The following is a 27,273-nucleotide window of genomic DNA, read 5'->3' on the forward strand; positions in this document are numbered from 1 at the left end:
TGTTTAAAGACAAGACGCCAAGAATAGCGCCAATTACAGTAAAAAGTTTCAGATCTTCAGCGTGGTGAGTGTGGTAATAGTGCAAATGAATGGGCACCATGTATAGTTAATGTCATTGATGAATTGCCTGCCAGAACCGAGCAGCCTTCAAAGCGAGGACATCAAAACAACAATGCGATGATCACGAGGATTACTTTGAATCCCTGGGAGTATTGAAGATAATACTAAGGATCAGACCGCTGACACAGGTTACATATGGTACCAGGTAACGCTCTTTATCAATTCATTTTACACTGCTGTTTGCCACATGTGTGATACTGGTGTCTTCATATTTTAATTACATTTTATTGATTGCAGATTTGAGAAGATATCTAATCTGCTTTAGGCACAAACCACAGAGATGCAGCCACAAGACTGTAAAGAGAACGAACTATAAAATGTGTAGCTGTGATGTTGAGGCCTGTAAGGACAAAAATGGTCTGGGTGAAAATGGTTGTATGTTATAGACTGCTTACGCTGTAATCACAACAAACAATCACTCACCATGATAGCTTTACACCCACTGTATCATACTTTCGATTCACATTACTGGAAGGTAGGGTTTATTCTCACCTTGTAGCCAGAAAGAAGGTTGCATGAGACCTAGATCCTTGAAGAAGCGTGATGTCCTAAATTCCCCAGAATATATCACAGCATTTGGATGTGAATCTACATCAAGTGTCTGTCTGCTTCATGATTAAGTAAGAATGTTTTACTAACAGTGTAGGAAGGCTAGTCATCTAGTGGTTCATTAAATCATAGTATGCTCCGTATCTTAGTCCAAACATAATGTATGAAGGACAAAACACTGTGTTTGCACACTCCAATTATAATGAATTTAAATGAATGTCTCTATGTTCTACAATTATAATGTAATTATCATTGACTGCACGGGAATATAGATGTTCTAACAGAAACTGAAAGTTTGATGTTGATAGTGAGTTCACATACTTGACCTAGACCATCAGCAGATCTATGTTGTTGTATGTACAGCACGATTCGCTTACAGTTTCCTCACAAATTTAGTAACACATAAAACTATTGTTGCTATAACTACCATCCAATAACCAGGTTTTTCTTCAGGCTCCAGTAGTAGTGTGCCTCTTTACAAAAGTTACTCCAATAGCTCTACAGAAGCACAGTTGCTGAACTTTTACTGAAGACTAGATCGGTGGGGGTACAGACAAATGTCCTACTTTTAAGGTTCATTCAAAGCATCCTTCTGTAATCTGCAGCAGGATGATTCTATGATCTCATCGATGTAATTTTACAGTTGTATCATTTTAGATTTTAAACCTCATAGCCTTACAATTTGATTAGAGTATTTGTTTTTTTGCTACCGAATTTAATCTTGTAAGCCAAGGATAAGTTCAGTTTAAGAGGGAGATTTAATCAGGTCTAAAGTAATTAGGTTGGTTTGTATCTGTAGAAACAAGCCTATTATATTACTGCTTTGAAAGATTTAGACTAACTTAGAGTCACAATAAAACCAATCGATCTGGTAGAATAAGAGGCAGGGTGATCAGGTTATATTGGACTTAATCATTCACCAATAACAACCAGATTCTGCCATTGGCCACTGAGAAAACTCAGTTTAACCTTTAGCTTTGGGAAAATCAACATGCCTGTTTTACTCACAGTGTTATTCCTCATGTTTTCATAGAAAGCGGACTGTTTATCCATTTGAGACCACCCATAAGCGTCATTACTTGTTTTTATCACAGTCGTCCAAGTTTAGGCAAGTTTAGGTCCAGTCCAACTGGATGTTCATCTATATAAAATAGTGAACTGCTCAGCAACCACCATAATGCTCAAAGTAAGAAAAATACATCTATATGCAGCACTCAAAGTGCTGTATATAGATGTGGTAACTGCATAGTATGTAACAAACTAACTTGGGATAATGACACACTTGCTTTGGTGCAAGAATGAAAGCTTCCTCAGGACTGCCCCCAGGTCAGAGAAAAGCCAATTAGAAGATGGGAGTGGCAGAGAAAGTGAGAGGCAGTAAGACCAAAGCACTAAGTAATCTGAATCCAGTGAAAAGGATTTTTGTGTTTATGAAATGTCCCAGAATCTCTTACAGCTCTCCCTCTAAAGTCAAAAATATTGAGGGAAATATATAACAAGTCTGGCATAAAGAATAACAACTAAGTGTCATGTGTGCATTTCTTACTTTCACATACAAGAGGCTGTACAGGTATGTACAGCCTCTTGTACATACCTGATTTGCATGCAAAGCAAGGAAAATTAACCCTCTCTTTAGAATATTACTATCAAAAATGCCTCTAATGAGTCGCAATTTGCATATGTAACGGTGTGTATTATGCATATGTTCTCCGTGTGCATTCCCCCTCAGGTGCATACGTGGAGTGTGTGCAGAATGAGCAGCACGTTTGTTACTTTAGCTGAAGTACTGGAGGCACGAGGGGGGCCTCTGCTGGAGGAGGAGGTCTGGTCCTTGCTGCTGGGCACTGCAGAGTCTTTAGTGGATGTCTCTTATAAGGGTAAAGCATTTAGGACCCTCCCCACCTCACTCCCTGTTATTTTAGCCTCACATACATCATGCCTTATAACGCCATGACCATACTATCATGTTGCGCCAGTGGAAAATCTATGAAACCATTTAAACATATCGTGCATTCTTGCTTCCCTCAGTGGGACTTTAGTGTAAAACTACAGTAAAGCCGATAGTACATAAATGTTTCCTTTTTTTTTCAGGTCACAACAATATGTGCAGTATCATAAGCCCCACCTCCTTGCTGCTGTCAGCCACTGGTACCTTAGCATTTAAGAACTGTGGCCTATCAGATGAGGTTTCCACATTCGCCGCTCCAGAGATGCTGCAGGGCCGTGCCAGCTCAACCAAACCTGCCACAGAGAGGGTCAGTGCGTGTGTTTTCGTACCCGTATCTCACGTGAAAGTGGCAGGCAGATTTCTCAAATAGTGCAGAGTACTAGAGCCTGTAGCTTTACAGCTTATTAGCAACTTTAAACTCTGCAGTGACTTCGGGACGTTAAGAATCAATCCAGACATAAACTGATGTGTCTCTTTCATTGAGTGGAAAATCTTAGGATGTCTGGAGCTGAAGGTCGAATAAGGTGTAAGTGCGCCATCTAGTGGCTGAAGAAAGAAAATCATGACCTGAAATCTGCACTTGTGAGCCCTACGTGTGTACTAACATTGTCCAAAAAAAGTAACTATTAAAAACGAATTATAATGTGAAAATGATCATACATTTATATAACAATATTTCGTATTTGGAAAACCACTATATAGAATTCATGTTCAAGAAATATGCCTTAAAACTACAAAAAAGAAAGCACAATGTGTTGTTGCCTGCTGCCTTTTGCTTCAGTAATCTGCATTTCTATTTTATACATCCAGTATATGGCATACCCCCGATTTAATCAATCATGCTTGAAATATATTTCTTTTTATTGTTTTAAAGATTCTCTGTGTAAACCAGCTCACTTTGATCTACTGTATCTATCTTCTTCTTACTCTTACTTGCTTGTTACTGGAAAAACTTCACTCTCATTCATATATAATTATTGTCACTATTATAACACATTTTGAAGGAATGCAAAAGTAAACCTGGTTTTATCTGTTGCATAGATGCTGGTGTATTCACTGGGTATGACTCTCTACTGGTCAGTTGATTTTCACCTACCTCAAAATCAGGTAGTAGCCCCTTTTATAAAATCATCAGTTATTTTCTCATTAACCATCACAACTCAGCTGTTGTAATTATTATTGAAATTCTCACTTTCAGCCGGTTCAGTTGAGTGACCATCTAAACAGCCTCCTCCTCAGCATGTGTGAGGACCTGTCTCACCGCCGGGTAAACCTCAACTCTATCCTGGAAGCCTGCGAATCCCAGCTCAAAGTCTCTATCCTGCTGCCCCCCGCCAAAGTCATCAGGCAGCTGGTGGAGGAGGTTTTTCATGAATCAGTGAGTTGGGAAAAAAAAGAATTTCTACACGAAGGTCATGTCTGATGTTATTTTATGTTCTCATCAGCCTATTCTGTGTGTGGAATTAATGCCAATGGAAAAAAAGATGAAAGTGTCTGTGAATAGCAGGGGTTCTTTTTTCTCCAGATGGACCAGACATCTCTGCCAGACAGCAATGTCCCTCTGAGCGGCAGAAGTCTGATGATCAGAGAAAGACTTCATGGTGAGCATGATACAGTTGAGATAAATGTTTGATTTAAACTAGGTCCATACAACACACACATAAAAAGCTGAGTCATTTCATTTAATTTCTAAATAATCCTAATGCGTCCTACATAAATTTGACCTTTAAGAGGTGTCATACATATTTCCTGGACGTAGCTGCAGTCACTGTTGGTTTGACTCAAGACTGTACACCGGACAACAGGATTAAAATCTTAACCTAAAGCAAGCCCAGGATTAGGATTGTGCGAGAGCCAGTAATCAGATACTGAGCGAGATGCTCCAAGCTAAAACCTCCTGCAGGTCTGTCCAAACATCTTAGTGTCTCAGGGCAGCAGAGAGAAAGAACCAGATTAAACATTGCTGTCATCTTTCATTTCTTACCTGGATGACAGGAAAGAGAGGGCCATTTTCAGACTTCAGCGAAGGAAGTGCTGAAGGTAGAAGATATTCAACGGACTCTGACTCAAAGTCAGGTATGCGTTTTGTTTGGCTGAAACCAAATCCTGAACAGAAGTCACAGGATGTCTTTCAAAGAAGTTTGTTTCATGTCAAAATGCATCACTTTAGTGTCTGGATGTAATCCCTGAATTATGCATGCTTTTATGTTTTGTATCTATTTTTGTTTAATGCATTTTACAGTCAGAACATATATATATGTGTGCTATTTAAAAAAAACACATTTTTAATATGTTTTATAGGGAGTTTACCTCAAAGACCATGGAGACAAAGACCGAGAAGCTCTCCCACATCATTGTACCAATCTTCTTTAGAAAGGCATGTATATATGCATACATATATACACACCATCACTAAATCACCAACAGTGTAGAAGGATGCTATCTGTGCATTCATGTCAGCACAGATAAATCTCTCCGCGCCTCATTTCCCCCGTCCTTATTGTCTGTACTGACTTTGAGGGGATCTGACATTTTCTCGTTGTTTGACTTTTCCAACTCGCCTGCACAACTATTACACAATCTGTCCTTCCCCACCCACCTCTCTCCCCTCAGAATCCCTCGTGGGGTTCGTCATAGGGACAGCAACTGCAGTTGGCTCGGTAGGAGTCCCCATCACGACATCTCTCCGAAGACATCAGGCAGATCTCACAGTCCTTCCATCACATTCAGCGACTCCTCGCTCAGCCTGAGCCAGAGAAAATCTAAGGTAAGCTCAGAAACTAACTGGTATGTATCAGTGACATAAGTCAAGTGAAATGTTTTTGCAGGGCACGGAGTAAAAGTGCATGCTGTGGATCTGTGTGCATGTAGCTGTATTAGAATGACAGTGATCTGTAGAGTAGTCAGTGCAGGTGAACTAAAATCTCTGTATACAGTTGATCATTTAGTGAGGAATGACAACCTGTCAGATGTATTCCAGCTAATAATATATACATATTTTTTTTGTTTTGTTTAATTAATTTTATTTTCCAGGCATTGGGTCCCGAATTCGTCAGAATGCCAGATGAGCAACAAATTGTTCTTGAGCTTCCTGGATCTATTGTGGTAAATGAATAATCTCAGCTCACTTGCCCATAAGCAATTTCGGTTTACACTTCTGTTTGCTCCTATTCTTTTAGCTTTTCCTTTCTCGCATGCTGAACTGTGTCTATTTGCATAATTGCATGTATAGTATTTGTATATGTATGTACATGTACGTGTGTGTCTGTGTGTTTGTGTGTACACGCCACAGTCCAGAAAGGGCCGTTCATGTTCGTCTCAGAGAGAAGTGACTGTTGTGATGCCTAATGGACAGTACGTGGTGGTTCGCTGTGACATTAAGTCCAGAGCAAGAGATGTGTTTGACATGGTGGTCGCGCACGCAAACTTGGTGGAACACTTTTACTTTGGTCTTGCCTTCCTAGATGGTAAGAGCCCATAATAAATAGGACCTGATCTATCTTGAGTGCACTGGTTGTGAGAAAGGATTGACAGTAAATAAATATTTGAATATGTAATGTATCTGAATACCTTTCCAGCTGAAATGACTTTGAATCTGTCTTTCCGCAACTGGATGTTTTAGTCACTTCAGACAAATGTGGCTAAAGAAGCTTTTCTTTGGCATTCTGCAGATGATGAATATTTCTTTTTGGAACATGAAACAAAAATCTCCAAAGTTGCCCCTGACAGTTGGAAAAAAGGGCAGATATCATCTTTTTTGGTGTTTCTTCGAGTCAAATTTTTTGTTGATGATATCTCCTTCATTCTGTAAGTGCTGCAGCGGTTTTACGATTAACTCATATGCAGGAAGCTCATTTTCAGAAATGTATTTAGTTAAACCCACTGTTGCCTTTTTTCTTCTTTTTTTGTTCCTCCTTCCTAGGCACAAACTGACTCGTCACCAGTACTACTTACACCTGCGTAAAGATATCTTGGAGGACAGGCTTTACTGTAATGAGGAGACAGGCTTATTCCTGGCTGCTCTTGCGCTGCAGGCTGAGTTTGGTGATTACATGTCAGAGGTACAGAGGACATAACAATCATGTTTGCAGCATGTCTTTAAGTAGCAGCATTATCAGTCAGTGTGTATCCTCATCCTTTTTGTGTCTCTTTTTTAGTTATATGGCAAGAACTATTACCAACCAGAGCACTATGTGTCCAAGAGGATGCTTGAGAAGCTTGCCCTGCCCAGCGTCAAGGAAGAGTTGCCAAGACTACATGCAAGTCATGCACAGATGCTGCCAGAAGAGGCAGAAATTGAGTACCTAAAGGTAACCACACCAATAATGCATTTATTCCCACACATGTACACAGACTCGTTTAAAAAGTAGCTTATATTGTCATTTAATTACTGTATGTATGCTATAGTCATAAGTCTCTGTGAACTTTTTTTATTATGACTACTATTTTTTTTAATTTGACAGTTTTACTGTCCTGCTTAGTTTATAAATACATATATATATATATGAGAGTTAGGATCAAGAGCTTAACTCCCAGAATTTGAGTCCCACAAAATCTGAAAACCATGTGCACATCAGATTGCACAGCAGCTACCAGAGTATGGAGTTATGTTCCACCGTGTGGGGCGAGAGAAAAGGTCGGTGGTTGGAGAGTTGGTCTTGGGAGTCTGTGCCAAAGGAATCATCGTGTACGAGATGAAGAACCACGTCCGGACTGTTACCAGACGCTTCCTCTGGAGGGAAACTGACTCCATATCCACTGGGGTAAAAAAAATATGGCCTTTCAGTCAGACTTTGCTAAGCTGTGTAAGACATTACTTTGCAGAGGTAGTATTGCTATGAAGCTCAAAGGAACTAAATAATGATTTATGTCTTTCAGCGACGTAAACTGATTATAGAGTGTGGTGGCCCCAGTGGGAAAAAGCATTGTTTTGTAACGGAAAGCTCAAAAATAGCACAATACCTCCTGAACCTTTGCTCAGCACAGCACAAGTTTCACAGCGAGATGACGTCACGACAGCTAAACCACACCTTAATCCCAGGTGGGAATATTTTGATTGCTTAAAATTTAAACTGCACAAAAAAAAAAGAGAAATCAGACTAAGAGCTCTTCTTTGTCCAGCCTGATCCCAATTAAGACTTTAAAATGTGTTTGTTTTTTCTTCTCTCACTGGATAGAATAACTTGTCTTAGATTGATTAATTGTTTTCTCATTTCTCCTGGAGATGGGATTGGTAGGAAAAACTGATCATATTTATTCCTAAATGGAAAAAGAAAGGAGTACTGTGAGCAAAAAATATTGTTTCAGGGTTTAGCAGTGCTAATATTTAAAAAAAGGTTTTAACCAAGCATAACAAAGAACAAGCAGCACTTGATTCTACTTTGTTTCTCCAGATGAAAACATGGAAAAGTACATAACCGCCTACAGGGGTCGTAACCTGAACTTAAGGCGGATATCCTGCTCAGAGGGCATGTTGAACCATGTAGGATTGGCGCCCGGTCAACCAGACTCCCTGTCCAAGTCCTGTGACGACCTGACTGCCAAATTGGAGGCTCGGCTCCGCCAACAGAGAGAGATGAGGAGAGAGATGAGTAGAGAGCTGAACAAGGATCTGCCCGAAACGGGAGACCTCAGGGATGTGAAAGAGCGACAGTGTTGGAGGTAGCCCTTAATAATGATTACGAGTTTCATGTTATTATCACAAAAATATAGGTGGATTTAGCTAAATGTTACCGTGAACATATGTTGTAGTACGCCAGAGCTTCTTCCCAGGATGATGTCCAGTATGTCACTACAGAAGCAGGACTCTGATGCCTCATCCTCCATTCGAGGTGAGCTGACAAATAAAATAGAAATACAACGAGTCTTTGAGTAACACACTAAATCACCATGGAGCACCTGACATCTGTTTGGTAGCCTCTAAGTCATATTAGGTTTTGAAATTTGATGGTCACAGAGTTAAATTAGAGTGACAGTCTGGTTGTCTGGCTGACACTGTCCCCTCACAACAATAGTTCTTCTTTTCAGTAGGGGCTCTCCTATGTGGAGTCCACATGTTTTCTTCATGTGTTTGGATCTAATTCCAGATTTGTTGATTTGAGCATTTCTAAAGTGCGTACAAGTTTTAATGTTTTGGTCTGTTTATGACCTAAACCCACACCATACATTTGACCTGCCCCTGTGACCCAGTGCACAATAACGAGGCAAACAAAGTATATAAATAGTTGACTGCTGCCCGTTTATCATATTAAAAACATGCGTTTTGCAGTTGATACACCAACCCGGACCCCACCAGAGAGAGAGATAGTCTGCGTGACCCTGAAGAAAGATCCCAAACTGGGCTTTGGTGAGTTTATTAGCGCAGATTTAGCTGAGAGAGATAAAATTCCTGGCATAACAACAACAGCAACAACAAGTGATTCTTTAGTAAAAGTCTTCATATTCTCTGCTCCTGTTTCAGGCTTTGTGATAGTGGGAGAGGACAATACAGGCAAACTTGACCTTGGGATCTTCATTGCTTCCATTGTGCCTGATGGCCCTGCAGAGAAAGATGGACGAATTAAACCAGGTGCGAAGCTCAAACGATGCAGATTAAAAAATATAGATACGGGATGAAAATGTATAATAATATATCTAGAGCAAGATACACAATTAGACTGGACATGACCTGTCATAAGGACTTGAAGGTGATTTGCTGATTTTTCCAGGTGGACGTCTCATCTCACTAAATAAGACTAGTTTGGAAGGAGTGACATTCAGCGATGCTGCTGCCATCTTACAGAGCAGCCCCGATGAGGTGGAGCTCATTGTGTCCCAGCCTAAGCGTAAGATCGGCCCATTGCTTTCTCCGTCCATCCTTCAAATATTTATAAATTATTATCAGATCATACTGTGCAGAGTAGTAGTTATTTTATGGTTTTAATGCCACCTGGTTGTTTTTCTCTCAGAGTCACTGAAGGACAGACAAAGATCTTTGAGTCAGAGTACTCTTGGATTAGCATTGGAGAGGAACTTTGGGTCACAGACTACCCTGAGTGGCACAGAGTACCGTCCCGGAGTGGAGGAACTCGAGGAGGTCATCACATTGTCCAGCATGGCAACTCCAAAACACAACAGGAAGCTTCACATTCCTGTGGTGCGAATACACGATGCCCAGGTTAGAACCAGTGCTCAGAAGACAGCAGTTAGAGACGATTGACTTTACTGTTTTTAAAAGACGCAGTGCTGTCAAAGCTGATAATAGAGTCCAATGCCAACTGATAAACAGATTAAGTGCTCACATTAATTGGATAAAACTAAGAGATGTCGTCATTCACAGGATTCAGAAGTGTCCCAAATATATGCCCTCATTCATTCCTTTGTTTTTTAGGAACACTTTAACGATCTATTTATTTTCAGTTCAGTACAGATGTTAAATTATTTGAAAGTCATTGTAACTGGAACATTTACACTGTTACCTATAATATTATAGGCTACAGACACTTATTTTAAACTTGCATACATTTACAGAATTGTTTTGAATAACTGCCACATTTTGCAAAACTATCAAGTAACAAATACGAACACTCTAAATCAATTTTTTTTTTTAATTTTCATGTTTTACTTGCAGAAATAACCTCTAAACATTACAATACATTTTCATGTTACTGTATGCAAATTTTCACGAAACCATTTCTTGTAATCTGACATTAATCTTCCGTTCTGCGTCTTTTTCAGGACGTTTACACTCGGTCGCCCTCTATCTTGAGCCTTAAAACAGGCGAGCGGTTTGTAGTAGAGCTGAAGAAAAGCAGTGGAAGCCTTGGCATCAGTGTTGCTGTGAGTGAAATGTTTTAATGAAGAGTGTTTTCCTCATTTTCTCTAGTTGTAAACGAAAGAGTTTGGTTTCTTTACTGAATCATTTTTGAAAAAAAATCATTTTGGATAAGGAAGCTGTAAAAATACAATATGTTCTTGATATGATGTCAAATACTTTATCTTGACTAATTGAATTTGAATTGATATGAATCATATAAAAACTTGCTGTCAGCCAAATGAATTTCCTTTTTTTTCTGTCTTGCCAAAGGGAGGAATTAACACTAATGTGCATGATGGAGGCATTTACATCAAGAGTCTGGTGCCTGGAGGTGCTGCTGAGCAGGATGGTCGCATTCAAATTGGTAATCTTTTAATTTGGAAGTAGAAGATATGATCAGGTGTTGAAAAAGGTAAAAGGTTATAAAAAAAATAAATGATTAAAATGTGCAGGATCCGTGTCAAACTTCTAAATTCTGGATAAATTCTAAGTTTATCAGTTGTTACATTGTAAGTATATCCTTAATAACAGTCCCCTTAACATCATCATCATCGCAGCATTATAAAGTATGAATCTGACACAAAAGTTCTTAAGCTTCCATATGCAGCATATTACATAAGTGATTGTGTATTGAACAGTAAGATAATAAAAGTCTAAACCCCAAAGGGCATAAAAATGTTTTTGAGAAATTATATTATAAAATATTTGCTGTTGCTGTTGTTTACATTTTGTAAACCTCTGTGCTGTGGCTTGTTTCGTGCCTCAGAGAGCAGGAGAGACTTTAAAGTTTGGTGATCACTAGGGGTGGGTTTTTATAATCGATTTATCGATTAAAGTCGATTCTGGCTTGGATAACGTAAAATCGATTCATTAAAATCCTGAATCGATTTTTTAATATAAATTTATTTTGCCCGAAATGCCAGAATCTCAGGTGAAACCTCACAAAATTTCAACAACCACCAAACAGTTAAGACAGTAAATGAGAGCAGGAACACGGCTTCTGCACAAAGACTTAAACACACAGCGCAACCCGCGGATCAGAATCAGTGAGATGTCGCCTTTCTCACGGTCGGGGCTGAAAGCCGACAGCTCGCTGATTCTGATCTGTCGGCGGGTCCGCGCTTTGTGTTCACGCCCTTTATGCGCTGATTCTAAAGCTGTTAGTTTGATGTCTCTCCAAACAATATTGACCAAACCAGCAGGAAAAGAAGATTCAAACTATGCTTCACATAAACATCGTCATGAATTCACTCTTACTTTTACTGTTTTGCTTCGACCACGATGCACAGCTCTCTCTCTCTCTCTCTCTCTCTCTCTGTACTGTTTTCTGCATTATTCGCTTGCTTGTTACGCACAAGTCTACCGTTGTTTACAGCGCAGTCGTCGGACGTTTTTTTTCCCCTTTTATATACTTCCAAAAGAAAACCTAATTTCTGCCGTTCAATACTGAACAAATTTAAACTTTTTAAAATTATGCAAAATGCATAATGCTCAGCTGTGTCTCTAATAAAACCGCTGTAACTTCAGAGGTAATGTTCATGTGTTGATTAATGGTTTTCTTTTGTTTTTGATGTACTGCAAAATATTTTTATAAAATCCCAGGCCAGGAAAATCACCTTCATGTTTTTCTGTGTTTTATCCTCAGCTACTTTGACACAAAGGCATCTGCTGTAAATGTACTGATCTGAATTATAATAAATTATAATATTTCTGACTGTCAAAATTTCCCAGATTCAAATCGAATCGAATTAAATCGAATCGTGGATCGAATCGATTCGGGACCTTGTGAATCGGAATTGAATCGATTCTAGAAATCAGTGACGATACCCAGCCCTAGTGATCACGCACATATACACACACACGCACACACATCACAAACAGTTTAGGTTCTGATGCTGCTAATCATGATGAGGTTTGTGTTTGTGCGTATGACAGGTGACAGACTGCTGGAGGTTGACAGGTCCAACCTGAGGGGCGTGACTCACCATCAAGCTGTCGAGTTCCTGAAGAGGACTGGGGAGGTATACATACGCGGGCATGAACACTTGCTCATGCAATGAAACACAATCACACACACAAATGTTCTCGTTTGCTGATATGATTACATTAATATCAGTACTAAGTGACTGTCCTTCACAGAGGTTATGTTTTTCTTCATCTCTTTAAATCCATCTTTTCGTGATCCATGATGATAATCCTTCCCTAATGAGTCTGTTTTAGTTAAATTAACTTATAATATATAAAACCATAAAACTTAACATAATGACAAAAGCACTAAAGTCCAAACTATTGAATTCACTATTACAAGGACTTGGCCTGACTCTTTAGACCTTTCCACCTTAACCTTTTTTAAGGAAGCGTTATTCACAGTTGACAATATGCATGCAGTGAAAAAATGACAGGAACCAGTGCTGCTACACTTTATTCTCTGTGCCCGCTGTGACGCTATTTGTTCAATTAAATTTATCAAGCATATTAAGGGGGAGTATGTGCGTCATCTGCTCCCTATAGGTGGTGAGCCTGCTGCTCGAGAGGGAGCCCACAGTAATTCTGGAGCCTAGACCTGACTCGCCCTGCCCTACCTTGGTCCACAGTGCATCACACACACAGCCCCTCAGGACTGAAGTCTCCATGGAAACGACCTTGAGTGGTCGAGCCAAGGACTACAGCTTTGTAACCAATGGTGAGAGGGGAGACGAAGGGGCATTTACCCTCGTGATAAAAAAGAAAAGATAGACACACACTCATGCACACATGGCCCAGAGGTGACTGTGAGTCATCTGACAGCTACATTGTGGTTGCTGTCAGAGTCATCTAGGGCTGATGCCGCCTCAGTCCCTTGGGATTGCATCCACTGAAACCTTAAAGCTTCCTGTTCGCTGGCACGTAGCCTTCCCTTCTTTACTGGTAATAGTAGGAAAAAAAGTCAAATAAATGGGGAAAAATGTATTACCAAATAATAATAACAGAAAAGAAATATACATGCATTTGTGACACTGAATTGAAAAATGTTCTTAGCACGTTGCTAAAGATCATAATTCACATGTTAATGCTCAAGTGTTTCCTTTCATCCCGTTCCTAGAAAACACACGTGAGGTAGTGCTGAGGAAGAGCTTGTCTGGCCTCGGCTTCAGCTTTTATATCTCCCAGCTGCACTCAGGACCAGACCGCGGCAGCGTGGTCCGCATCAAACGTCTGTTCCCAGGTCAGCCAGCGCAGGAAAGTGGCCTGCTGCGGGAAGGAGACATCATTCTGACTGTCAACAAAGAGCCTCTCAAGAATCTTCCCTACCAGGTAGAATTTCTGTTTATATCAGATAGTGTATTTTTTGTTTAGTTAGTTTTTTATTTCTTATATTTATAAGAGGACAATAATGTGGGTGGACAATTGGACCATAAGAAGCTAAAAAGCAAAATAGACCTGTTTGCAAAATCGCCAATGTAGCCTTAAAACTGTGTAAACCTGTGGAAGCACAATGGATAATCATGAATGGACTGCCGAGTGTGACCTTGTTCTCTCTCAAGTCTCATTCACTTCATTGTTTCACTAATCCTTTAATCTTGTACCACTTGAAATAGAAAGCAGTTTGTGTCATTGTGCTTGTGTCATTTAATCTTCTCTGTACTGCCAAGAAGTTACAATGGTATTAGCAGAGTTGCTTTTACACATATGTTGGTCAGATAGCTGTGCACATTTTAAGTCTGTCTCATTTTTTAACCAATTCAAAGTTTCTTAGCCCATCAGCTTTTTCTGTTTGTCTCAGAGGGTTTTGCTTCTGCTACGTGGTGCTCCTTCTGAGGTTCATCTGCTGATCTGCCGACCTGGACCAGGAGCACTGAATGATGGAGATAATAACTCGCTGGTGAGCTAATATACTCATGAATCACTGTAAATTCAGTCCCAAGGCAGACATTTTTAGACAAACCATTGTACTTTCTGTCTGACTCTACAGACTCTTACATCCCTCCGTGATGCTCGATCGCGGTCTCTGGACATCAGGTTGGGGGAGGACTACAGCGAGCTCCTCAAAAAGCCCTCCAACCAGGAGGTGGAGCCGACCAGCAAAACAGAGAAACACTCAGAACTTCCTGCAGCTTCACAACTCCCAGAGAGCCAGGAGGATCTCAAGGCAGAAGTGCAGACACAACAGACTCCCCCATCTTCCCCTCGCTCACCTCCTTCACCAACATCACCTACATCTCCTCCTTCACCAGTCTCGCCAGCATCACCTGCCTCACCTACCTCACCTGGCTCTGGGTCTCCACCTGCTCCAACAGAGGCACAACTAGCTGCTGGGAAGCTCAAGCAACAAAAGGAAGCAGAAGCAGAGAAGAAGAGCAAAGATGTGGAGGAGGAGGATGCAACAACCTCAAGCTCTACTGTGATGCTTATTGATGTCTGTCCTAAGGCTGGCTCCAACTCTGTGTATACCAGGTAATGTTTCAGATGCCAGCTGTCATGTGTTGATGTGCATGTTGTGTGGTTATTTTCAAAACCCGTGTAGATGTCTTTTATCGGGACAGAGTTTTATTGTTAGGATGAACATGAACATTTGGCTTAATTTTAAGCAGACCACAAAATAAGATGTTTTTTTTAATTGGCAGTGGAGTCAGAGAGGAGGCAGATGGAAGTGTCACCTATTGCCTCATGGGAAATGGACTCACTATCATGGCAGATGAAGAGTACCTGACCATCAGCTCCACACTGGAGCCTCCTCACATGCTTCCCACCGCTAGCACCCAAACAGCCAACTTTAGCTCTCAAACCTCAAGTAGCTTGCAGTATCCACACCCCAACCCCACCACCTTGGCCCTCAACCTCTTATCTGACACCCCCACCACTTGTTCCCTGGCACATCCATCCCAGCCACTCACAACACAGCCCCCAAAAACCAAGCACCACCCAATCCAGCAGGGGCTTCTTCCAAGTCACTACAAAGCCATGTCCAAGATCAGCCGCCCCATGGTGCCCCCACCTCAACCTCCACCACTGACCCCTATCACAGCTCAGATTATCTCTGTGGCTCCCTGTCCCAGTCCACCTCCCCCAGTACTGCCCCCCACACTGCTGCCCCCGGCTGCTCCGATCCAATTTAGAGAAGAACCAGAGAAGAAAGAAAAGGAATACAAAGATTATGATGATGACGAATATGATGAGGAAGAGGAAGAGAGTCGAAGAAAGGCAAGTCGATGATGTTCTATTTTTACGCCACTGCTTAAATTTTGCTGTGTTTTCATCAATATTAGTTTGCCTGCTAGTTTTCCATGAAGTTTTTTGAAGAGACCAATCGCTGGACTTTTGGGAGATTAATGTTTTCTCATTCTTGTCTAATAGCTAGCTGCTCAACAGTCCAGAGTCTTATTTTGTATTTTTATGTCTTATGTTGTATTTTTCATATCATGATGTGTTCACTTTTTCAACTGGTGAAAGGTCAGGCCGGTTCGGCACCTCGATTCTTCTACTGTTATAATAGCTGCAGTATGGTGTTTAACATTGTCTTGCTGAAATATGCAGGGTCTTCCCTAATAAAGAGGTGTTCTGGATGGGATTGTATGTTGCTCTAAAATCTGTATATAACTTTCAGCATTGATGGTACCTTTCCAGATATGCAAGGTGCCAGTTCCATAGGCACTAATGTAACCCCAAACCAACAGAGATGCAGGCTTTTGAACTCAGTGCCGATAACAAGCTGTATGGTCCCTCATAGGACACCCAGAGGAGATGGTGGTGTTTCTGTATCATGTTCATATATGTAAGCTTGAACTTACATTCTGGATTCACAGAGGATGATTTCTGGAAGCGTTCCTGAGCCCATGGAGCAGTCTGCATTAAAAACAGGAATGACAGTCAGCCCTGTTTTTAATGCAGTGCTACTCTGCCCTATACTATGAAGACAGTTTGATATACCCCGGGTATCTTTCCATTCTGGATTTACTAACATTGGCAATGAGGATAAGCAGTTACATCACACTGTTTATTAACTGGCTAGGTTAACCCAGGGTTTCCCCTCTATGTTAAAATCAAAGGACTGGTGTTGGCAGCATCTGACCAACCTAAAAGGCATGGATCATATGATTCTTCTTCCAAAGAAAAAGATCCCTGTGAGTGCCACCTACTCATTATCAGAAGAAATTGTGATAAAAATCTCCAAAAAACATTAAAATATAAAAGGCGTCGCCACAGATTCTCTGAACCTCTGCATCTCTAAGATTATCTTTATATACTCTTTATATACATGTTATATGTGCTAATGAACCTTATTAGTGTCAAATGTTCATCCAGGTGTTTCTTTTTAGGACCACTGACTTTTGAAGCTTTTTATATCCCCCACACAAACTTTTGCCACTGCCATCAAATTTAAAATTGTCTTGTTTTTTTCTTAAAATCATGACCTTCTAATTTCTATTCTCACAGGGATTGGTTAAAGAATTTGAGCTGTCAGTGGTTCTGACTAAGTCCAGAAGTGGAAGCTTTGGGTTCACCATCACTCGAAGCAAACTAGACAACTGCTACTACATACAGGAAATATTGGACAATCCAGCCAAGGCAGATGGACGACTCAGGGCAGGAGACAGGCTCGTCACAGTATGCGCCAAAACTTGCGCCTGCACATTTAAAGTAATCATAAAGCGTGTCTTGTTGATATGACAACTGTTCTTTGTCTGTCATCTTTTACCAGGTAAATGGCCATGATGTTACCAGTGTGGCAGATGACGTTGCCATGACTATTCTCAGGTCATCTCCAAGGAGACTGAGTATGACAATAGGGAGAGCAGTGAGCAACCTGGTGGCTCCACCCTCTTGTGACAGCCTGCCTGATATTGTCCTACACAAGACACCTTCAGGACAGCTGGGTGGGACTTTATATAAACTTCAACTTATGGCATAGAAGCACATCAGTCATATATTATTTGAATTAATTTCTGTGCGTGCCCTTTCCAGGAATAAAGCTGACAGGTGGCATTGGTAGTAAATGGCAGGGCATCTACTGTCTGGAGGTGGTGCCAGGTTCCCCTGCCAGCGAGGAGGGTAGTGTCCAACCCAGTGACAAGATCCTGTACATCTGTGGAAGGTGCACACTGGGAATGACACTAGAGGATGCAGTCAAAGCTTGTGAGATCGCTCCACGTAAAGTGAAACTAAAAGTCATCAGGTATTAATGGTTCGAGAGATAATGTTTTTAGTGTTTGCCTTTCTTTCTTTGAATGAGTCTGTTCTTGTGTCTGTTACAGAGAAGAGCAGCCAGTGACCCCCAGGGGTAAGTGGAACGGTAAGTGCTTCCAAAGAATTTATGGCATGGCTTCACTTGATCGGGACTCCAAGGACAGCTAAACAGGATAGTTTGGTTTCTATGCAGTATATGCAATGATGCATTGCTTAGAAACCAAATATGTTTGCACTCAACAATGATAATTTAGGTTCAATCATTACCAGAAAACCTTAAAATTCTGGGAAGCAAAACAATTACTTGTGTGTAATGCAAAGGTATTTTTTAGTGTTTGATCTCTTTGTTTTCTTTGACAGGTCTGTTTGACTGGAAAAAGGACAGGAAGTCCTTTGCTCGTTTTGAAGAGCCAGTATCCCCAGAGAAAGACTCTCCTACTGAAGATGGTGAGTTTTTTTCTTTCTCGCATTCATTTATTTCTCTTTTTGCTTCTTCCACACTCTTTTCATCATCAGCACAGTAACTAGTTACCATTCATCCCTTTGACGGCTGTCCCATTGTCAGGGTGAAGCATGAGCTTGGTGCTGACAGATAGCTCTCTTTGCAGCTGTGTGTGCGTTTACATGTGTGTGATCTGAATGCTGACAGACAGATCCTGGGCTCTCACAGCAGGATTAATAATTAGCGAGCCTCTGGCCCTCCACTGGCGTATTGGACTGCAAGGCCAAAGGCGTCGCACACACATGCACACAGAGTCAGAACCATACAGCCAGTGGTCTATAGGGCAGGTATCTCAGTTGCCTGGTGACGGTGTATGAAGTGGAGAGGGTCAGTCTGAAAAGATCAGCTTTGTTTCGCTGTCATAGAAGAAATACACCGCTCAACACTTCTCTTTCAATATGTCCGAAGAGGTGGGAGGTTGGTGTGTGTTGCTGTTTTTTCTCCAAGTGTCTGGTTTTGAAATTTATTTTGATGCAGAAGGTGGCATGGATGCAAATCGGTAGAGAAGGAAAGTTGCTGGTTTAGAGCCAAACTCCAGGAGTTCCTTTTGTTAAACTTGCTTGATGTTTTCTAAAAGCATAATAATGTACATGTTAACTCTTTTTTTTTTTGTCTGAATGGGCTTTTTTTCAGCTGAAGCTGTGTATCAGACTGCTGGACAATTCAGATGTCTCTCTCTCGGCCAAGAACAGGATGTAAGTTTATTAACAAATGTATTTTCTGTCCACTAGCCTGGTCTTTTCTCCTGTACACCTTCTGCTTTGCTTAAACAATTGTCCGTCTAAGGGGACCCTGTAACATGAGTCTGCTGAGTGTCAATCTGCTAATGTATTCTCTATCTGTGTGTTTGACAAGCATTCTTTACTCTTCATTTATGTACACGACACAGTGGCAATTTTTTATGTAGAATACAATCTGGCCTTGTAAATACACAGCTATAAAACTGATAAGAGAATCTGTTTATTTATTTCTCAATTCTTGTCTTCTTAGAATTGCATCATGCAAGTGGAGTTCACTAAACCAGAAGGAGGAGGTCTTGGTTTTGCATTGGTCGGGGGAACAAATGGCAGCATGCTCAGGGTGAGAGAAATTTGCACAGGTGGAGTAGCTGAGCAGGACGGTCGCCTGAGAGTGGGAGATATTCTGTTAGAGGTAACAACACAACGTATGTAATGTAAATTATTTTTTTTACCTCCATAGTCGGGGGAGGCTTTGATTTTCTTTGTGCCCATGCTAGGTGAATGGTGTGATTGTGTCTGGACTGAGCCACAGTAAGGTGGTGGAAATCCTACGCAAAGCTGAAGGGACTGTGCAGCTCACAATCTGCAGAGACGTCCCGCCCCTGACCTACTCTGAGTCACCTACACCGCCCAACATGTCAGCTCAAACTGAAGCTATTTTAGCTGAGCAGCCTGCTCTTGTGTCCAACCTTGATAATTGCTCTTCACCTGACCTCATGCTGAACAGGCCAGTGGACCGCCCCCCTGGTATGCTCTCTGACAAATACATTTCCTAAGCTGTGCTAAATTTTATGGTAAAAGATCCATATTTTGTGTCTAATTAGGCATAACTAGAATTAGCAATAGTATGTTTATAGTGCCTTACATATACATTAAGATCGCTTTGAAAACCAGATTTAGTGGCATAAGATATACTTACAAATTGTCTCTGACTTTCACCTTACTACTGGATCATTTGTTGGTCATTAGAAGAAATCTAAAGCATAGTGGATCACATGTTCAGTCATCCCTTAAAATCTTGATGGTGTCCAGACTTTTACAACGTGTAGGTGGTACTTTGTTGACAGTCTACTCTCACACGTTTTTAAAAATATCATGCCAATTTCCAATCCCCTAATACCAGGCTATGATAGCTACTATGCTGTCATTACAACTCTATATTGAGACATAAAGTCAAATCCCTCTTTATCTCCTATTATTAGAGGCTCACACTTTCTTAGAGGGTAATTTGCAACACATTACAGCACAACTGTAGTGTCAAATAAGCTCACGCAAAGTCTTGAATAATGCCTAATGAAGGTATGGCTTGTAAAATTTGCCTAATAAAAACATTATTTCTAGCTCTTATGTCTTATTAGGATACTCTAAAATAAAGTGTGGCCCCTTCTTATTATTAGGATTTGTAGAAAGCAGATGTTTAAAACAAGCTGTAGACTCAGAGAGATTTGTAATATTTCATTAACAAAAAACGTGATTATTTTAATCTTGTTATTTGTTGACATTTTGTCTACATTTGCTGTTTTAGAGGCAACGTCAGACCCTGTGGTTAATGAAGCAGATGTTGTTCTAACTTCGCCCCCTCCCTCACCTCACCTACTGACAGTTGTAACAGATGAGACTACAGGTAAACAGGTAATGTGGACACTAACAAGCATACAGAAGTGTGCAAAAGTCTTGAGCAACTTCTCATTTCTTTAAACTTTGCTTCAAAGTAGCCAGACTTTCTTGTAATTTTTAAAGTGGTCTTGAGCAATCGTTCTCCAGCTTTCTGAAGGCCTATCAGAGATTTCTTTGGACATTGGCTGCTTTTTTACTCATTTTCGCTCCAGTCCCTGTACCTGATCATGTTCAGCGGGATGTTTTTTGCATGTTAAGTCATTTAACCCTGACCTGTGAACCCTAAAAAGGTACCTAATCAAGGTTAACATGAGAGATACATCTCAGTTGATCTGTCTACTGTTTGGTAAAACTTGCCTAGAAATCATCTTCAAGGAAGAATAAGTGTCACTTACCCATTCTTGAGGAAAGGGAACAGGGAGAAGAGTCAGAGCTATGGGAAATTACACAAGAAGTGGACTGAAAATCAGTGGCAACTGGTCTTATGACATGAGTGCAAATTTGAAAGTTTTGATTCAAAATTTTATCAGTGTGTACAAAGGAGGTCAGGAAAGAAGCACAGCAGAGGTTTACGGCAACTGTAAAACGTGGTAAAGGTCCTGTCATTGTGGCTGCATTTCAGCTTTTGGGGTGTTGGGGGGGTCTTCTCAAAATTGATGGACTTATAATTCCAGAAACGTACAATTCATTACCATTTAATGCTACCTGGAAAGCATCTGATTGGGAAAGGCTTTCTTTTTCAGCATGACCATTATCCCAAAAACAGAGAGTTCAGGCTGTGTTAAAGAATAAAAGTGGTGATACCAAATATTGACTTTCAAGCTCATTACAATTGTACAAACTCTGTTTTTGTCTTGTATGCAGCATTTTCCATGTGTGGTTGCTCATGTTTCAATACCTGACTACACCTATTTCTCATTTTCCTAGTAAAATAAAAAGAAAAGACAGCCCAAGACTTTTGTACAGTACTGTATATAAACTAACTGCAACATTATTAACTGTTAAAATGAAATCGTACCCTTCTTTACATCTTTACTAACATCTGCTGCTAACATCTTGCTCCTTCCCTCTGTTGCCTCCTCTGGCTTTTTGTCTGTGCAACAGGAGAGCTGTAACAGCACCCCTTCTCATCAAGCTTGCTGCCCATCCCTCAATGTCACTGATATGTTGCATGGAGCTTCTGACAGGTAGTACTACTCTCTTGTATTGTCTACATATTTCGTGTCCTCTTCTTCAACCCCCCTCCTCCTGCATCTTTGTATGGTGGAGTACCAGCATTATCCATAAGGAGGCAGCAAAGAGCAATAAATAAAAGATGACAGTCCGATAAACGTTGATGCTTGTAAACTGTGATCCCCATTAGAAGAAAATGTCAGTTAGTGTAACAGCTAGGAAGTGTATAGTATAGTATTCCACGCAGGCTTAAAAAAAGAAAGGTACAGCAGTAGTAAAAATATATTTTAGCCTTTTGTTTATACTGTATTTTAGGTGGAAAAGGCGCAGGGAAAGGAAGCTCAGCCTTGCATGATTTCATCCCCTCCTACCGAAGACTAAAAATGGTCTGGTCTCACCCCTGCCCTGCCCCCTGACTCCCCCAGGAAACAAATTGTGAGCAAACTTTTGGACCACTCCTGCAAAGACATCCGGAAACCCCAGTCAGACGGCTGGAGCAGTGAAGATGACGACGACGATGTATTCAGCACCAAAGGTCAGGAAATGGCCTCATCCCAAACAGGTGCCTGTTTATCTAGTACTGTAATGACAAGTCTGAGTTAAAATACATAAATGTTTGCATTAAAGGGTTAAAGTGGCCCTTTTCTCCACTTCTTTTAATCTATATTTTTCTCAGGCCCTCCCATGGTATCAGAGGAGGAACTGGCCAGTCTAGCTCTTATTACCCCTGCAAAGACCAGCCAGTACTCAGGCTCCAGAGTCAAAGCTCTCATCCAGATTCTCCAGCATCAACTGGACCAGCAGGAACTGGTCAAAGAGTTCATGGTTTGTGTGAACTAGTTGTAAAATGTGCCAATTACGTCTTCCACACTGACACTGGATTCATAAAAAGGAAGTTATTATATAACTTACTACAATACGGGTTCCACTGTGAAGCGGCAGACAAACATCCATGCTGTAGAAAATCAGCGTTTATTAAAATGGTGCATTATCTTAAGTTATTATGGTTATTATGTCCATGTTTATACTTAAGGCTTTGGAGCATCTGAAGCCTTCTGACAACTGTCTAGTGGGAAAAGCTCCTGAGAACAGAGACAAGAACCGCTACAGAGACATCCTACCCTGTAAGTTGAGTGTAAAAATTTAATGTTATTGTTTATTCAAACCTTGCACTTTTTATGTTCCCTTTTTTAGGGGTTCCGTCTTTCTCGTTGATGGTTTAAAGCTCGTAAAAATGAATACTCAGGGACTTGGCATTTCATTGTTTCATTGTCTCATTTTAAGCTGACTCTAAAAAAGAAGGGGCTGAAGATGTTTGTGTACAACAGTTAAGCAATTTAATTTACACAGAACAAATTATTTCTCAATAACTCAGTGGTACCACACTTATAATTTTCTCTGAGTCTGCCAAGTATGTGATGTTGTAATTATCTAGGATTTATATTTTTAATAAATGAAGGAGCATCAGGAACAAATAATATTACAAGCTGTGTTATCGCCATGAATTCCAGAGGTTTGCTGTCTGATTTGTGATAGAATTAATCACTACCTCATAAACTCACAGTGTCTTTGACTTCTAAGTCAGATGCACCGCTCGCTCATCACGTCTGGTTTCAAAACATCGAGATGCTGGTGATAAAAATGCTCAAGTCAAGGCTTCATTAACCACTGAGTGGCTGTGGCTCAAACTCAAAAACACACCGAGACTATTTTTGTGTGTTATTTTTGCTCTTTCTTCCTTTAGACGACAAAACTCGTGTTGTGGTTGGAGAGAACCAGGACTATATCAATGCCAGCTACATCCGCATGCAAGTTGGTGATGAAGAGTTCTTCTACATCTCCTGTCAGGGCCCTTTACCTTCTACTGTGCAAACCTTCTGGCAGATGATCTGGGAAAATAAATCCGATGTCGTTTCCATGATGACCGAGGAAGTAGAGCGGGGAAGGATTAAATGTCACAAATACTGGCCAGAGAAGCTGGGTGTGCCTTTGGATGTAGGCAGGTACCAGCTTCACCTCGAGAACCAACAGTACCTGGAATACTTCCACATCAAGATCATCCGTATGGTGGAGAGTGAGGTGAGAGAGGGGCACTTTCTTTTCTGACTTACTGTAAAAAATGAATAAATACAAGTTTTGTGCAAATTTTTGATGAATTGCCATTCCAGACTGCCGAAACACATTTTGTTCGACACCTGAAGTTCACACACTGGCCTGACCACGGCGTGCCGCACTCCTCCGAGCAGCTGGTTCGCTTCATCCGCTACCTGAGGGCGGTGCACCATAAAGGGCCCGTCACTGTGCACTGCAGCGCTGGCATCGGACGCACAGGAGTTCTTATTTGTACTGACATCATCCTTAGCCTCATCGAGAATGATTTGCCTGTGAGTGGAATCCACTTTGATGGGTTTTCATTGGCATTTAGTGGTTTTAGTCATGCGACTGGCACAGGTCTAGAGATGCCACTTATCTATCACATTCCGGAAAAATAAAAAACAATTATCGGATAGACTGCTGTGAAATTTTTCACATAGGTCGGCAGGGGCAGATCCTACTATAACTGGCTATTCTTAAACCACCACTATGCCAAAGTGCGACCCAGCAGCTCTAACATGGTTACAGCCACTTCATTAATCACTGTTATTTGAAATAAAACATGCATGCATTTTTGTCTGTGCTTAACAGCTTTCTTTTTTTACCTTTAGATTAATGTAAGCAACATTGTGAAAGAGATGAGACTTCAGCGGCACGGGATGATTCAAACCAAGGTCAGTGCCAGCAGAAGGGTTAAAATTCAGGCTTTGGAATAGATGGTGACCAAAATTAGACGTGTCCTTTGTCCCCCTTATTTCAGGAGCAATACCTTTTCTGCTACAAAGTCTGGTTGGAGGTTTTACAGGGGATTTTACAGCTTCACGGCAGCCAGTGGCAACCAGAAGACCCAAGAGACCACAAAGTAGTTTGAGAATGTTTCCACCATACCTGTAAGAAACAAGCTGTGAATGTTCGATCGCGTGCAGTCGCGCCCAGCAGAGCGATACGTTGATGATACAGTTTTCTTTGGCTTCCTTTAGTTTAGCTGGCTATAATATGCAATCTGTACTTCTCAGCTTTGCTACAATGATTTCAACTGACTTTGTCTGTGTATGTGTTCTTGGTGCTGTGATTATCTCACGTTATTTTAGATCACTGAGGTTGTTTTGCCTTTTCAGGTTTAGTGATTTGCCTTCTGTCTCAAACATTGTGTTTTTTTTAAATCAAATTTTTTTTCTCCATGTTCTTTACATTTTTATGTTGCATGTTATTTTAAATCCGGTAATATTTACATCTTGGCAGTAATGTCATCAAAGTGCACAAGTGTAAGATCATCATACCAAAGTTAGTGTCTGTTTCAAACCTCGATGACTAGCATTTGATTCAAGATTGTGTTATCATTTTATTTAAGTGCATTTGTACCCTGCAGAAAAGGGTATTAGTAAAAGAACATTATTGATTGTCTTTAATTAACCATCTAAGGGAATGAAAAGCATTAAGTGCCTTGGAAAGATACACATCACTTGCTCCATACTGACCCCAGCCCACTTTTCTGAAGCGGTCAGGGACGAAGGACAAGAAACAGATTTGAGAGCACCTGATAGTGGTTGGAGTGAACGAGCAGCTTTTGGTCTGTTTGTAAGGTGGACTTTGGTTAATTCAAACCAGAGGAACATTACATCTCACCTTTTTGTTAAGTTGTAACTCTAAAACAGTGTGGTGTTCACACACTGCCTTCCGATCTTTTATTTTCTTTAATTTGTGTGCTCATTTTATACAATATCTATCACAAAGAACATTTTATTAAACATTACCATAACTTGCTCATCCCAAATACAGATAAAGAATGACCCCACATAACAAATTTTTGAAAATTCATAAATTTTCAATTCACTATTTTGCTAAAATTTGAACACTAAATATTCCCTTTTTTTTGTAAAATGTACAAAAATGATTTAGATGTAATTTAAATTATTAGTTGCTGGGCTATTACATGTAAGTTGTTACGTGATAGCATCCTTTCTCTGTATTCTTTGGCTATTTTAATACAAACTCAGCCAAAAATGCAAAAAATATTCCCAGGTTTACAAACTTTCCATTTTGCCACTTTAGATATTGTACAAAGCAACGGTCAAAGTCAAATCTAAAATGATTTCTAGCTGCTGGTTTGAACCTCAACCTTTGGATGTCACTGCTTGTGAGCTTTGTTCCTGTAGCTGCTAACAAACACACACCAGCTCTCTTATTGCATGCAGACTCTTACAGTACAGCCTGGAGTTTGACAAAATGACTTGAACATGATCAAAATGTGGAATGTAACAAAGCAATACTCCTGAGGAGGAGGGAAACTGAATGTCTGGATCGGTTATCCAATTTTCCAAACTGTTTGGAGCATGTTGGTTAGACATATGCAGTACTGTACTTTTGCCATGTGGATGGCCATGCAGAGCCATCAGCCTCTGTACTGTGTATGAAACATCTTTTCACTCCACGCTGGTTGGTTGGTTGATTTCCAACGATAGCTAACCCTCTGTTATGTGCAAGTTCACGTTCTATTTGAAACTCGTTGATATATTTGAAAATGGTTATTCTTGAAAGAACAAAAGAAAAACACATTTTGCATTCATCTGTGAAAATGCATCTTGTACAGTTAAGCAAGTGCTTATGCGTAGCATTGTGAAATATAATAACCTCTGATTGCACAACTGCTTATTTATGCTAAATTAATATCTTGTCACTGTACCAGCCACTATGTAACCAATAACTGAGAACAATGTAATACCTCTCTCTTTAATTAAAAGCTATTCTGAAGCTTGTTTGTGTGTTATACAACACATTTTACCCCTTGACTCCAAACACAACATAATTCAACTCGAATAACGGAACAAGGGCAGCAGATTGGGTTTTCCCTGATGGCACACACAGAACAGAGAGGCGGAGGCAACCCTAATCTAATTCCACTGTGCCCCTTTTTCTACTTTTACTGCACGGTTTACTCCCTCTCGGGTTTTACTGCAGGGTAAATAAGCTGGTCTCACAGGGGTCTTTTGTGACAGCATGGAAATCCCTCGGAAAACGCTGCACACTCTGCGCACGTTTAAACCTGATGCTGGGGAAGCCACAGAGCAGATTTACTTGCTCGCCCTCTCTCCCCTTTCTCAGCCACTGCTCTTGTGTACTATATCTATACCAGATCCACTCACACACACACACATACAATCCCCCAGTCACCCACCCCCATTCCTCCTATTTCTTTTCACTCCCCAGCTCAGACCTTCTTATTGCTATGAGTTATAGCAAAAACACCAGCAACTCAATTCAGTGTGTGTCATTTTACTAAATAGTCAGTTTCAAATTCAAACCACAACACAAGGCAGGAATTACTGACAGGCTCAAGGACTCAACACTGCCATTAAAATAAAGCTGCTGGGTCCTATTGTCATTGTGAAAACAGATGAGTTCAAGAAAAAGGGCCAAGGATCAAACTGGAATATATTTTATGGAACACTTCTTACGAGTTTGACAAATACAGACATTTCAAACTGGGAACAAAAATTGTAGTAAATTCTTAACAGAGGCAATGAGTCAGAAAATGTGTTTAAAAGGAATACAAATTTGAAGAAAAGAGTAA

At 40.6% G+C, this 27,273-nt stretch overlaps 1 protein-coding gene across 4 annotated transcripts; it reads left to right on the forward strand.

Annotated features, from left to right (window-relative positions):
• The first annotated feature begins 24 nt into the window (after positions 1-24).
• On the forward strand, positions 25-26,458 carry ptpn20 (protein tyrosine phosphatase non-receptor type 20). Of its 4 annotated transcripts, none has more exons than XM_085182013.1 (47): positions 25-265; positions 2,399-2,546; positions 2,761-2,924; positions 3,659-3,724; positions 3,816-3,995; positions 4,143-4,218; positions 4,613-4,693; positions 4,919-4,994; positions 5,231-5,384; positions 5,651-5,722; positions 5,910-6,084; positions 6,289-6,424; positions 6,540-6,678; positions 6,775-6,927; positions 7,195-7,380; positions 7,496-7,658; positions 8,011-8,278; positions 8,369-8,448; positions 8,886-8,963; positions 9,078-9,185; positions 9,325-9,441; positions 9,565-9,773; positions 10,334-10,435; positions 10,683-10,776; positions 12,348-12,433; positions 12,924-13,095; positions 13,495-13,706; positions 14,176-14,274; positions 14,365-14,846; positions 15,017-15,593; positions 16,827-16,997; positions 17,092-17,266; positions 17,355-17,565; positions 17,645-17,682; positions 17,937-18,023; positions 18,712-18,773; positions 19,069-19,230; positions 19,316-19,565; positions 20,344-20,450; positions 21,540-21,622; positions 22,034-22,170; positions 22,285-22,433; positions 22,642-22,732; positions 23,353-23,687; positions 23,777-23,992; positions 24,314-24,376; positions 24,463-26,458. In XM_085182013.1, the coding sequence occupies exons 2-47, from the start codon at positions 2,423-2,425 to the stop codon at positions 24,571-24,573; spliced, it is 7,077 nt and encodes a 2,358-aa protein (XP_085038139.1). In that variant the 5' UTR covers positions 25-265; positions 2,399-2,422; the 3' UTR covers positions 24,574-26,458. The 4 variants fall into 4 exon arrangements, with proteins under 4 accessions (XP_085038139.1, XP_085038140.1, XP_085038141.1 ...); XM_085182014.1 differs by having other exon boundaries at positions 22,034-22,143; XM_085182015.1 differs by lacking the exons at positions 22,285-22,433; positions 22,642-22,732; positions 23,353-23,687; ... (1 more) ...; positions 24,314-24,376; positions 24,463-26,458 and having other exon boundaries at positions 21,924-22,149.
• The last annotated feature ends 815 nt before the right edge of the window (positions 26,459-27,273 follow it).

Source organism: Neolamprologus multifasciatus, chromosome 13 (genome assembly GCF_963576455.1).
Source record: "Neolamprologus multifasciatus chromosome 13, fNeoMul1.2, whole genome shotgun sequence".
NCBI classification, from domain to species: Eukaryota; Metazoa; Chordata; class Actinopteri; order Cichliformes; family Cichlidae; genus Neolamprologus; species Neolamprologus multifasciatus.